The 13,350-nt window shown below is 41.4% G+C and overlaps 1 protein-coding gene across 1 annotated transcript in view; it reads left to right on the top strand.

Moving 5' to 3' along the window:
- The window catches only part of THOP1 (thimet oligopeptidase 1), a 67,822-nt gene that overhangs the window by 24,488 nt on the left and 29,984 nt on the right, over positions 1-13,350 (top strand). The window contains exons 4-7 of the mRNA XM_033956173.1: positions 3,841-3,948; positions 6,994-7,096; positions 11,114-11,274; positions 11,544-11,679. Coding sequence (XP_033812064.1) covers positions 3,841-3,948; positions 6,994-7,096; positions 11,114-11,274; positions 11,544-11,679 — 508 coding nt within the window. The remainder of the gene's footprint in view (positions 1-3,840; positions 3,949-6,993; positions 7,097-11,113; positions 11,275-11,543; positions 11,680-13,350) is intronic.

Raw genomic sequence — 13,350 nt, 5'->3', positions numbered from 1 at the left:
CTGCCCTGCCATCTCAGCCTGGATGTCTTCTGCCTGTCTTTTCCCCTTCCCCCCCCCCAAGCTGCTGAAGCTTAAAAAAAGTCAAACATTTGGCACTGAAGGTAATGTTTGGAGTTGGGGAGCCTAGATCAAAGCAGGACCAGTTTCATTTGGGAGAGAACAGACAGCAACCTGCTTAGATTAGGGCAACAGGAGGGAACTCCTGCATGCAGCAGTGGTGAAAAGCTGGGGGGCGGGGGGTTAGACCAGACCAGCCTTGGTCCCACTTTTAGCCTCAGGCCCTCACAAAAAAAATTGCACCAATCTCCATTGTGGTTGGTGGGGATCTCCAAGCTACACCAATGGAAGAGGTCTCCTAGAAACTAGAAACTCTCAACACTGGCAGACCAATTCTAACGTCGGGGAGGAACTTCCGGGCCAGCCAGGCAGTGATTGGCTGGCCTGGAACTTCCTCCCCGACGTTAGAATTGACGTCGGGTGGCGAGAATTGGTCAGCTCTGAGCTGGGGAAGATAAGCAGGGAGAGTTAAGACCTTTGCACTGGCCTGTTCCCCGATTGTGGAGGTGGCGGCCTGTTCCCCGATTGCGGCGGCTTGGGGGAGAGCAGTGGGAAGGGAAGCAGATTAGGGACCCCTGTTTTAGGCGAGGACAGATTGCGGGCCGCAAAATAGTCCCTGGGGGGGCCGCGTGTTTGAGACCGCTGTTCTAGAGCCTATGATGGTTACCATCCAACTGGTTCACCTGCTACAGAGCTGTCTTCTGAATCGGTGGACAGTACTTCCTCCAGTGGACACCACTGCTGGTGCATACAACTTTTAAACGGTGATAGGTACATCCAGTCTATTTGGCTTGATTCTGGAGGCTCTCAGGTTGGTGGTGCTAACTGCGAGTGCCAGCCTTATTGTCTAGAGAGTGCACTGCTATAAGCAGGTAGCTAAGGGGTATTGATTAATTTTAAGATGATTCTATTGATGACTCTTATGGAATCAGAGCTACACAAAAAAGCTCTGTAGGAAGGGCAGAGTGGTCAGTGTTAGCACAACAGCAATGGGTCTGTTAACAGGAAAGGGGACAGGAGGAGTGCAACAATAGCCCCAGAAGCCTCCCTTCTGCTCTGCTGGGCTGAGACTCACCTGGCATTGGCAACAGCTTACATTACTAAGAGGGCATTGGAATGTCCAAGTGAACTATTTGAGCAGACACGTTTGGCTTCAGAAGAGTGGGATCCAGAGAAGGCCTTTGTTCTGATCAACAGTAGTTAATCAAGGGCCTAATCAAGAGAAAACATGAAACTAAATGGTGATATGGTAATTTCTCTAAGACCAATAAATGAAAAACATGAATAAATATAGAAATCTTAAAATGAGCCATACTGGTGAAACTTCGTTTCTATCCAGGTATGTGTAAAATGAACCTATTTGGAGAACTTGGTCCCAAGTGAGCAAACCATAAACATACGTGAAGAATAAATACATGCAAAAAATGAATAGAACAGGCAGTGTTTATAAACTTTCAATAATAAACATTTGAACTTGTGAAAACACGTGAAACTACTGATGATAAAAAGAAATAAAATCATTACAACCCAACAGAAGTTGAAAAGAATTATATAAAAGGGGTAGAATGTCTGCCTGGGAGGAGAGGGGACAAACTGCTTCATGTACCCCCTTCACCATTGCCCCACCCTCTTATAGCTACTCCCTTCCTGCCCCACTGCAAACTTCTAATCTAAAAACTACTCCCTTGCTACTGATCCCCTACCTATTCCCCCCCTCAATAGTTCCATACTCCACTATCCTGTAAAGCGTCTCCATCCTCGCAGAACGACCCCCTACCACTGCACTACCACCTTGCAAACTGGCTCATACCTAAAAGAGGCAAGTGCCCCACTTCAAAATCTTTCCCATGCAACTTCGTCACATCCTGACACAAAACTACCCCCACAGACAGAAAAGAGAGATACATGTACACCAAGGGTGGGCATTTAATTTTCCCAAAGGGCCACATGAGAAATGGACTGTGTTTGAGGACTGAACCAATAAACTGAATTCTATTCTGCTCCACATTAATTTTATCTCTTTATGAAAAGCAATAAATTGTATGGTTTTGATTAGCTACTACTGGTAGATGTTACGATTAGGCTATGAAAATGTGAAACGGGCATAGTAAAAACACCAACAGTTGTTTTGCATATATAATGTAGAATTATGTTTTCCTAATTTGCCATTCATCTCATGTGGGCCGGACAGACAGCCAAAGTGCTGGATGTGGCCTGGGGGCCATACAATGCCCAGGTCTGACGTACACAGTTGTGCGTCAGAGGAGTTGAAAAGACAATACTAGGCCATGTTCAGCATGCTTTCTCCATTTGTTTCTAGATTCTTAAGTTCTAGAATAGAGAATGACACGGTGACAAAATTCATCACCGTTCCCGTCCCCGCGGATAACCGCGGGAAACCATCTTCATGTCATTCTTTAAGGAGAGAGGGAAGAATCGGAGTATGAATGGCCACAACCACTGACCTGCAAGCTTTGCTTTGAAGAATGCTGGTGTAGAAGGACCAAGGTTGAAATAGACACTAGAAAATAACATGGGATTATTTCCCGCGGTTATCCGCGGGGACGGGGACGGTGATGAATTTTGTCACCGTGTCATTCTCTATTCTAGAGCTACATTCTTTTTGTGCATACTTGAGAGGGTCCAGAGAAGAGGTATGAAAATGATAAATGGCATGGAGGATTGTTCATACGCTGATAGGCTGGACAAGCTGGGGCTCTTCTCCCTGGAAAAGAGGAGACTTAGGGGAGACATGATAGAAACTTTCAAGATCATGAAGGGCATAGAGAAGGTAGACAAGGATAGATTCTTCAAACTACGGGGAACCACAGGCACAAGAGGGCACTCGGAGAAACTGGAAGGGGACAAGTTTAGAACCATTGCCAGGAGGTTCTTCTTCACACAGAGGGTTGTGGACACATGGAACATGCTCCCGGAGGAAGTGGTCGGGCAGAGTACACTACGGGGATTCAAAGAGGGATTGGATGGATTCCTGAAGGATAGGGGGATTGAGGGATACAGATAAGGGTAGATAAGAGTATGGAAAGAGTATAGATAAAAACAAGGGGGCTATAGGGCTAAATCAAGATAACATGACAGGTCATGGACCTGATGGGCCGCCGCGAGTGCAGACTGCTGGGCACGATGGACCTCTGGTCTGACCCAGCGGAAGCAAATTCTTATGTTATGTTCTTTATCTATACTGAAAGGTGATCTAGTGAACTGTGTGTGTACTGAACAATGTGTCCAGTTTTTCTCTTGCCTTAAACGTATTCCCAGGAATACCCTGTAGCAGTGTCCCGCAAACTGTCAAGCCATGGTACACTAAATATAGTGCCTGCAGCTCGAGGCATCCGGAAGTACGCTGATGCGATGATATGATGTCATGCGCATGCATGATGTCATCACATCGACGTCGGTGCATGTGCTAATGCTCTCCAGATGGATTCTGAGCTACCAGTGGAGGGTGCCAGTAGGGAACACACGCAGAGAGAAGGACAGGTGCCGGCTGATTGCCTACAGGATGTACCTCCTCCCTAGCATCTCGTGGCACATCTCAAATCTCAGGAGGCACACTAGTGTCCTGCGATACACTGACCTATAGCATGCTCTGAAAGGTTATGCTCTGAGCAATCTGCATGTGTGAATCCTTCAAAGCTGAACTCGGGACTGCACTTTTCTGCTTTCCTTTTAAGCATTGTGGTTCTGGTGAGGTGTGGATGAAAAGGAACATTTCATTAGATTGCTTGTTTCTAACCTTGGATCATCTTATTTCTATTGCAGGAAATGTTGCCTACTGATTTTCTCGGGCCAGAAGCTAAAAGGTATCTGGAAAGGTTGCTCAAATTAGGCAAGAGAAATGGATTGCATCTCCCCAAAGAAACGCAGGAAGTAAGATATATGCTTTCTGCAGTTCTAGGACATCTTGTACATTTTAAATCAAGATCTTTCTTTTTGTGCATGATAAACTTTTTCATATCTGTGCTCATCTGTGAACTGATGCTAGTTCCTCCTCCCAAACATAATCCCTGCTTGCATCTTGACAATAGCACAATAAACAATTGAATCACAATGGACAAACAAGTAGAAAAACATTCTGACCAGTGCCATTGTGAAATATTATTGTGTAGCTAAGATGAACCCTAAATGCTGTTGCGTCCCTTCTGGATTCAGTACGCTAGGTGTTCAGTCTCTTCCCACAATCCGGGAGTTGCAGAAATCCAAATACGTTTCTGAGCACATGCTTCTCCTACCTTAAAGAGAGAATTAGAGTCCCCTGTAGTTTCAATTTCTGCAAGCAATCCATGCAGACGTTTTTGAATATGCTCTGCATCTTTCTTATTTTATTCCATTAATTTTAAATTTTTTAATGTCTTTTTAATACAATAGGTTGTATTCATTTTTTACTATTTTGTATTTCACTGATTGTCCAGTTTGTTTTCTTTTGTGGAAACCGCCTAGAATTTTTTTGATTAAGGTGGTATAGAAAAATAAAGTTCTGTTATTTTTTTGCTTAGTTTTTGTTTTTGGTTTTTTTTGGAGGGGTTCGGTGGCTTAAGTGCCTTGAGACCCTGTGCATTGTACTCTGTCAGAGGAAAGGATACAGTCTCACAGAGCCGGACCGCTGCTTCAGAGAAGCTTCAGTGGATTTGTAAAGCCAGCTTGATTGTGCCACCCTTCTCAGACTTCCCCTGGTGCTCAATTCCTCCTGCAATCCAGAAATTGCAAAAATCTAAACACTCTTTATTGCAATCCAGAAATTGCAAAAATCTAAACACTAAACGTGCTCCTCTTACCTTAGAGAGCTAGAGCCCCCTGTAGTTTAGTCCCAAAGCCAAGCAACATACCTGAACAAATCCATGACAAGGTAGGGGTTACTAGGGAAGCTCCCCAGCAACATAAACAATTTTGGAACTGGTCTGCTCTGCAAAACATGAAAACAAGCAATAAACAAGCACCAAGGCAACACAGAAAAAACATTGAGGAACAATGTAGAACTAACCTATGTGCAATGAGCACCCACATGCCTGAATTTCATTCCACAGGCTTGGATCAAAAGGATCAGATCTTGCGCAAGTTGAACTTCAAGAGTCTTTCTCCACTTTTGGAAAGGACTAATTTTTGGCTATCTGATCTCCTCTTTGTCCTGACTGCTTCACCTCAGTGTAATCGGCCAGCATCTGATCTCTATTGCCCGATGGATTCATATGGCCATTTCTGTGGCTTACCATATATACTCTAATATAAGTTGAGACCCATTTTTCCCCCCAAAAAGGAGGAAAATGGTTAACTCGAATATAAGACAGGGGCTTAATATTCAAGTACCATTCCCTGCGCCCAGTGTTCTCTCCCTCACGCCCCTCTCTGCCAGGCTCTGCACTCAGCCTCCCTCCCTACCAAGTTCTGCACCCAGCCCCCTTCCCTCTTTGCCCTGCTAGGCTCTACACCCAGTCCCACTTTCTCTTCCACCTCTGGTAGGCCGGGCCAGGACAGGAGGGATCCCTCCTGGCCTGGCCGATGCAAATAATTTTTTAAACCCCCCTTCCCTCCCACATACCTTTTCTGCTAACCTCCCCCAGTACCTTTTTAGTTATCCCTGGTGGTCCAGCAGTGTATGGTCAGGACCGCCCTCCTGCCCTGCACACCTCCTTTGAATCGTCCATTGGGGCTCGCAGTGCACAGGCACGCAGGAGCAAGCTTCTTGAGTTCCCGTGCAGCCCTGTACTGCTAGCAAAATGGCTGACGCCAGGTCTCACGAGAACTGGCGACAGCCATTTTGCTAGCAGTACAGGGCTGCGCGGGAACTCAAGAAGCCTGGACGCAGGAGCGCGGTCATGACCATGCACCACTGGACCACCAGGGATAACTAAAAAGGTACCGGGGGAGGATAGCAGAAAAGGTATGTGGGGGAGGGGTAAAAAAATTATTTGCATCAGCCGGGCCGGACAGGAGATTGGAGGGATCTTTCCTGTCCCGGCCTATTAGAGGCCTGTATCAAGTCGGAGAGGGGGTCGGGTGATGACCCGAATATAGGACAAGACCTCCATTTTTGGGCCCCAAAATCTCATCCTATATTCGAGTATATACAGTATGTCACCCATGGCAAGCTGCTGCCTATTTCCCTTAAGGTCCACTCCACTAGAAGTGTTGCTGTTTCATGGGCAGTGTCTTTGCGCATTTTCTCCAGATTAAATTTGCAGGGCGGCTCCTTGGTCCTCTCTTCCTACCTTTTATCTGCTTTTTTTTTTTTTTTTCTGGGTGAATGTAGCAGCTCGAAACTGATACCACTTTTGGGATCTTGGTGTTCCGGGCAGGCTCTTCTGTCCCTCCCTAGATGCTTCCGTTGCTTTTGGTATGTCGCCTAGCGTATTGAATCCGGAAGGGACGAAACAGAATGGAAGATTAGATTTTCACCTTTGATAAAACTTCTTTCTGTTGGTCCTTGGCGGATTCAGTACGGCCCGCCCTCTCACTTGTTCTGAATTGCCTGCTTTCTGCTTCGCTTATTCTCCTGCCAGGCTTCATGATCTTCCTGCTTGTTGACGGATCCTGTGGGAAGTTTTCCACTTCTGCAAGTATGCATTCCTGAAGGCTGTCTCATGTGGGTGCTCATTGCACACAGGTTAGTTCTACATTGTTCCTCAATATTTTTTCTGTGTTGACTTGGTGCCTGTTTATTGCTTGTTTTTCACATTTTGCAGAACAGACCAGTTCACAAATTGTTGCTGGGGAGCTTCACCAGTACCCCTTTCTTGTCATGGATTTGTTCAGGTATGTTGCTTGGCTTTGGGACTTAACTATAGGGGGAAGGGATTGTACACCTAGCATATTGAAGCTCCAGGGACTAAAAGATTATCAAAGCGTTGTCTGCTACTCTTTCTGTTTGTATTTGCCTTGTTTATCTTCCATTAAGCTTAATTTTTTTTCCTTGTTTAGGAAATTAAAAACATTAAGATAAAGCTGAGCAACCTCTGTATTGATTTTAATAAGAACTTGAATGAAGATGACACTTTTCTGACTTTCTCCAATGAAGATTTGGGTAAGATGCACATTTCCCCTATTCCTGAACATTCCCTTCTCTTCCTCCTATGTGAACAACATAACACAGATCCCAAAGCCACATACTTTATGGCGTTCCTCTCGATCTACATTGCATACATTTATCTTTAAAACAGTTTTTGTCTTGTTTTGGTGGAAGCAGTATATTCAGTGAATAAATTGCTTCAAAAGAAGGCATAAGATGTAGAAGAAATAGTCATCCTTTGGTACTAGTTTCCTGAGAGTATTTCAATGCTTTAGAAGTGTTTAAGTTCTGTCTTCATTTTCATAAAGTTATTCCAGCATTGCTGGTTCACCAAAACATTTCAGGAAGTGACCATTCAAAGATGTGATAGGTTTTTTAGGCCTTCGATGTGGACTGAAGTTTTGCTGATGTGAATTGAGCTCCTGCATTACCTTGGATATGTTTGATATGCTACTTTAAAATGTATTTTGGTTATCTGTTTTATGCATTGTGTTTTGTTTTGATTTTTAGTAGGTTTGTAAGTTGCCTCAAGCAGTCTGTACAAAGGAAGTTAATAATAATTTAGTTTCTTGTATACCGCCCTGCCAATAGTTCTAGGTGGTTCACAACAGTATAATTAACTAACATTTCAGTTAATAAATAGTCACTTACACATTTCTATGGGCAGAATTATACATCATGGTTAAAATACAATTTCTGACATGCAGTAATATCTCAATTAATACAACATAGTTAAAAGAAAAGGCACAACCCAATAAAAATCATTAAAAAGCTTATGCTAAAAATCATCATTCTTGTTTATCAAATAAATGTGTTTTTAGTAATTTCCTAAATATAGAGTAAGAGCCTGAGCAATCAGTGGACTTATCCAAGAATTTACTTTCCCGGCCTGATATTCTAAAGTCCTATCAAAGAATGTTTTATAGCGACATGCCCTTGGGGTAGGGAAGATAAACATCCCCGAATTTCTGGTATACTTTATTGATTTAAACAATTTCAAATATGGTACTAAATAAGAAGGTGGTAGTCCATAAAGTGCCTTATAGCAAACACATCCAAATTTAAAAAGCTCTCTGGCCCCAAACGGTAACCAGTGTAGTCTAGTATAATAAGGGCTTATGTGGTTGTATTTTTTTAAGACCAAAAATTAAACGAACTGCGGTATTTTGAACCAGTCGAAGTTGTAATAAAATCTTTTTCGTTAATCCTAAATAAATAATATTATAGTAATCTAAAAGTGGACAATACTGTAGACTGAACCAGTAGTCAAAAGGATTCCATATCAAAATACTTCTTAATAGTCCTTAATTTCCTTAATAGTGTTTTTTTAAAAAAAAAAAAAAAAATAGTGCATAATTTTTTTAATTATAAGGTCTGTGCTTCCTAAAAGTTAGACTACAATCCAGGGTTATGTCTAAAATCTTCAAATTTGACGCTATCTCAAAAGTTTTGACCATTAAGTTGGATTGTTGATTCCTGAATTTTATCATTAGGGCTCGCTAAAAAGATCTTGGTTTTTTCAGAGTTAAGTTTTATCCTAAGCTGCCTTATCCACGATTCTACCTTTTTCAAAACATTGGAAATCTGGGTAATTAACTCATTGGAAATGGTCTTGCAGGGTAGTAAAATAATATCTGCATATATATAAAACATTATGTTCAAATTTTGAAGCAAGTGGGCCAGAGAGACTAAATATACGTTAAACAACGTCGGGGATAGGGGAGAACCCTGCGGAACTCCACATGAGTTCTTCCATGTAAAAGAGTATTTGTCTTCAGTAAACATTTCATAAGATCTATATTTCAAAAATCCACTAAACCAGTTTTTTACATTACCCCTAATCCCAATAGAATTCATGCAGTTTAGTAGTAGATTATGATCCACTAAATCGAAGGCGCTACTCGGGTCCAGCTGTAAGATCAGGGCACTAGTACCTGTGCTAAACAGAATATCAATCTGATTCAACAGTGATGCTATTACAGTTTCTATACTGTATCCTGATCGAAACCCTGATTAGTAGTCATGCAGAATCTTAAATTTGTCCAAGTATCTTATCAATTCAACATTAACTAACCCCTCTTAACTTTTCAAATAATGGGATGCTAGCTACTGGTCTATAGTTGTTTTCACACTTAAGTGATTCCTTGGGATTCTTCACAATTGGTATAATTATAATTCTTCCTAAATTTTGCTCAAATTGTCCCTTTTGCAACTGTAAAGTAATCCATTTAAAAAGATTACACTTCTCCCTCGTTATTCGCGGGGGATAAAGGCAGAGCCAGACCGCGAATGGCGAAAAACCACGATTATCCGGCTCTGACCCACCCCCACCTCCCTGCCACCTTCCCGGCCTTACCTGATGGTCTAGAGGGCTTTCGGGGCAGGAGCGATCTTCCTACGCTCCTGCCCATGTAGATCGCCATGAGGAAATGGCTGCTGTGAGTTCCCGTAGTCTCTCGAGACTACGACAGGAACGCCCTACAGCCATTTCCTCATGGCGATCTGCACGGGGCAGGAGCGTAGGAAGATCGTACATCTTTTTGCGTTTAGTTCCTTTAAAAGGGGGGTAGGAGAAAGGGGATTGGGTTCTCTTCTGTCTGGTTGAGAGGTTCCTGTTTAGATGGTTGTTTAGGTGGGTGGGTGCCGTTCCGTTTAATGTTTTGAATAACACGCAGTATAGTTTGAATTGGATGTGGGCTTGTATTGGAAGCCAGTGTGAGTCTAGGAAGGCGTTGGTGATGTGGTCAAATGTTCTTATGTGAAATCGCGAGTGCAGAAACCGCGAATGGGGAGGGGAAAGTGTAGTTTTAAAATTAAATGGTGCATTTCTCAATACATTTTTTGGACAGGTATCTAAACGACAATGTTTTCTTTTAGCATATTTTGAATATAATTTACAGAATAAATCCCACTCTGGGTTAACAAAATATTCCCAAATCATATCTGTCCTAGCACCATCTAATTGTCCCATAAAATAATCAATATCTGACCCATCAATGACTTGGTCATTAAAATCTATATATGAATCTACAACATCTATAGTTTGATCCTTAAAAGATGTTTGTAACCCACTGATTTTATTTTTTAAAAATTCCGCCAGCTTATTAGAAGATGGGATAACTTCCTTTTTAGATCGTTTTTTGAATCGTTTCAAACAACCCATGAACCAAATTAAAAAGCTCTTTACAATTTTTCTTTACATCTCCAATCTTATCCTTATAAGTACTACGTTTCTCTGTAATCATAGTTTTTATATTCTTTGAGTTTCAATCTCCACTGTGTTCTGTCTTCTATTTTATCTGATTTAATCCAAAACTTCTTCACCCTTCTAAGTGCCTTTTTTACTTCTAATAGTTCTGCATCAAACCAAATGCTTGCTCTTTTCCTCTTACGCATTCTCTTCTGTGGTGCTATTTTATCTAAAGTTTTAATACTAAAATTCATCCAATTGGATAAAAAATTATCCTCTAGCTCCTCTTTTGCTTTCAATTCATAGTGTGACCAAAATTCTACATGATCCACCTTACCTCTTCCCATAATATCAACTTTCTCTTTCCTAATTTATTCTGCCATTTTACTTGAAAATTACATAAACGATGATCAGACCAAACTATATCCTTCCATGATACATCAATTAGTTAGATATATGGAATCAAATACAACTTAATTTTGTTTTCTGTTCCTCCTTTTAGTCCTGTCTTAGCATCTAAATGGGGGGGGGAGGGAGAAGGAGCGTGAGATCTGTCCAGATGGAGCTCTCGCCTGGTTAGAAGGATGAATGGGTGGCATAGCATCACTTATTGCCCATTGAGAACCACCACTGTAACGGTAGCTATCCTTCCTCAGTCCTCTGTTCAAATGGCTCGGATAAGCAAAAGAAGTTATGCTGCATGCCCACTTATAGCCCTCAGATCCAGCCATCCTCTTCCCCACATGTAGACTGTGTTTTGAAGGAGGATATTTGATCATGGTTTTCAAAATACCTGTTTTCTAAATGGTGTTTGCATCTATTGACTGTTTTTTTCTTCTCAGGAGGGCTTCCGGAGGATTTTATAAACCCCCTGGAAAGAATGGAGGATGGAAAGTTGAAGGTCACTCTGAAATATCCACACTTTTTTCCTCTTATGAAGAAATGTTTTGTTCCAGAGACTCGCAAAGAGATGGAGCGAGCATTTAATTCCCGGTGTAAAGATGTAAGCTGTGCTCGACCTTGTCATGTTGCCAGATTTCTTTTCTTTTAATGAATTTGAACAACAAAGCCTTCCTTTTCTCTCTCCTCTCTTTCATAAAATTTTTATTTCTTGCCATTTCTACAGTATTGAGGGTAAATAGTTTCATACTAGTTCTGAGTAAGCTTCATATCTGTTCCCTGATATGAACTTTGGTAATAGTAGTATCCCTGTTACCTGGTGCAAGTTTGGGGCAGTATCTCTGCTTACTACTTCTGTCATTCTTGTTGCAGGAAAATTCTCAGATCCTTCAGGAGATATTAGAGCTGCGCGTTCAGAAAGCCAGACTGCTAGAATTTAGCAATCATGCTGACTTTATTGTGGAAATGAATATGGCTAAAACCAGCAAAAGTGTGATCACTTTCCTAGGTACAATGTTTTCTGCCTGCATCTCTTAAAGCTTCTAATGGGTGTGAAAAAATGGATGAGTCGGGAATATTTCTAGAAAGATTATTTTGTATACTGCATTGGGCAGTCTTTCAATGGGATTGTGATCTATAAATTTTGGAAATAGTGTAAATGGTTTTCTTTATACCCTTTCTACAATAATTTTGCTGCTTGTTATCCTCTCCATGTATGATGCACTTTTGTTGTGGCATATATAAAGTGTAATTTAATTTAATATAAATGTTTCTTTGTGAAAGATGCATACAGTCAAAATGTACTTATTTTCTCACATATTTATGCACTTAGCTATGAAATTTAGTTTTCCCTTTTTTTTTTTTTTTTTAAATTCTTTATTCAGTTTTAACTCTTGCAACAAGTGTACAATATTCAATCAGATAATTCCTACAAATCACTTGACATTCTAACAATTATTGTCAAATGCATATAAAAAAGACCCCTCCCCCACCCATCCCATTCACCAGGAATAAACTCATTAAATCACATAACTTACCTCCCCATCCCCACATTAAATATAGTCCTATGTAATAAAAAGGTGTCCAAGGTGTTTAATTAAAAATACATACACAATTATTCCCTTATCTTACTCATATTCCTTATTGTATTTTTACCTTCATGTAATCCACAATCCCTGCACATTTATTCACTTTTTCTGTACCACCTTTGTCCTACCAATTGTTCCTTAAAATTGCTCTTAAGGACTCCTGAGGGAGAACAATAACCACCAAAACAGACTGTGTTGGATCCCTTTTGCATCACTGACCACTAGCAACACTGGATGCTTTTTACTTACAAGCAACTTCTCGTAATAAACTCAAGTGTATTCATCCAGATACTGTGGTGCTTTTTCTCACTGTTTTTGTGCTTATCAGTTTTCTTTACCACACATAGTGTGTGAAAGTATTGTGTTGTCAGACATACATACATACTCTTTTTTTTGACTTCTGGAAAAACACTTTAAGTTCAAACAATTTTTATTAATGCAAGCAACAACAAATACAACTTAAAGCTAACTTGTTTTCTAGAATGAGATTTCTAGTGTAAAAAGCATGAGTCTCCCCTACTTGTGAGTTTCTGTGCAGAAGGTATCTACATTTTTAGGCTCCTTCACCTCTGACACTGCTCTGTGTTCCTCAGTTCATCTTTTACATACAAGTTGCAGGTTTCATCATTTTTCTCTGCTCTGTTCTTTGGTTTTATTTTCGGAGGAGGGGAGTACCACTTTTAGAGGCTTTCTGGTGCCTAGATGCTGCCCAGGGTTCCTGGAGTAGTTCTGCCTTGGTGGAGACAGATATTCTGTTACACCCTCCTCCCACCTCACACACACATACTGTTTCATGGCATCTACCTGGCCAGCCTGCATTTAACACTGAGATAGCTCAGGGACCATTCCTTTTGTAGCACTGCTTGTCCCTTGTGGTCTGCAGATGTTCTTGGGGCTGAGCACAGGCTGATTGGCACCTGTCAGTCTCTAGGACTTTATCAGGTGCAAGCTGCATTCCCCCACCCCCAAGAAGAGTGAGGGGTGGTGGGGTCAAGGGATGCAGGCTCCAACCCAGTCTGAGTAGCAGCCAGAAGATGCAAGCATTTCTTTGTGTCTATTTATTTTTATGCTTGTCTGAGGCAATAAGTCTT

Source organism: Geotrypetes seraphini, chromosome 8 (assembly GCF_902459505.1).
Source record: "Geotrypetes seraphini chromosome 8, aGeoSer1.1, whole genome shotgun sequence".
In the NCBI taxonomy this organism is placed as follows: domain Eukaryota; kingdom Metazoa; phylum Chordata; class Amphibia; order Gymnophiona; family Dermophiidae; genus Geotrypetes; species Geotrypetes seraphini.
Note: the sequence above shows the minus strand (reverse complement) of the source record. Positions and strands in the feature narration are given on the sequence as shown.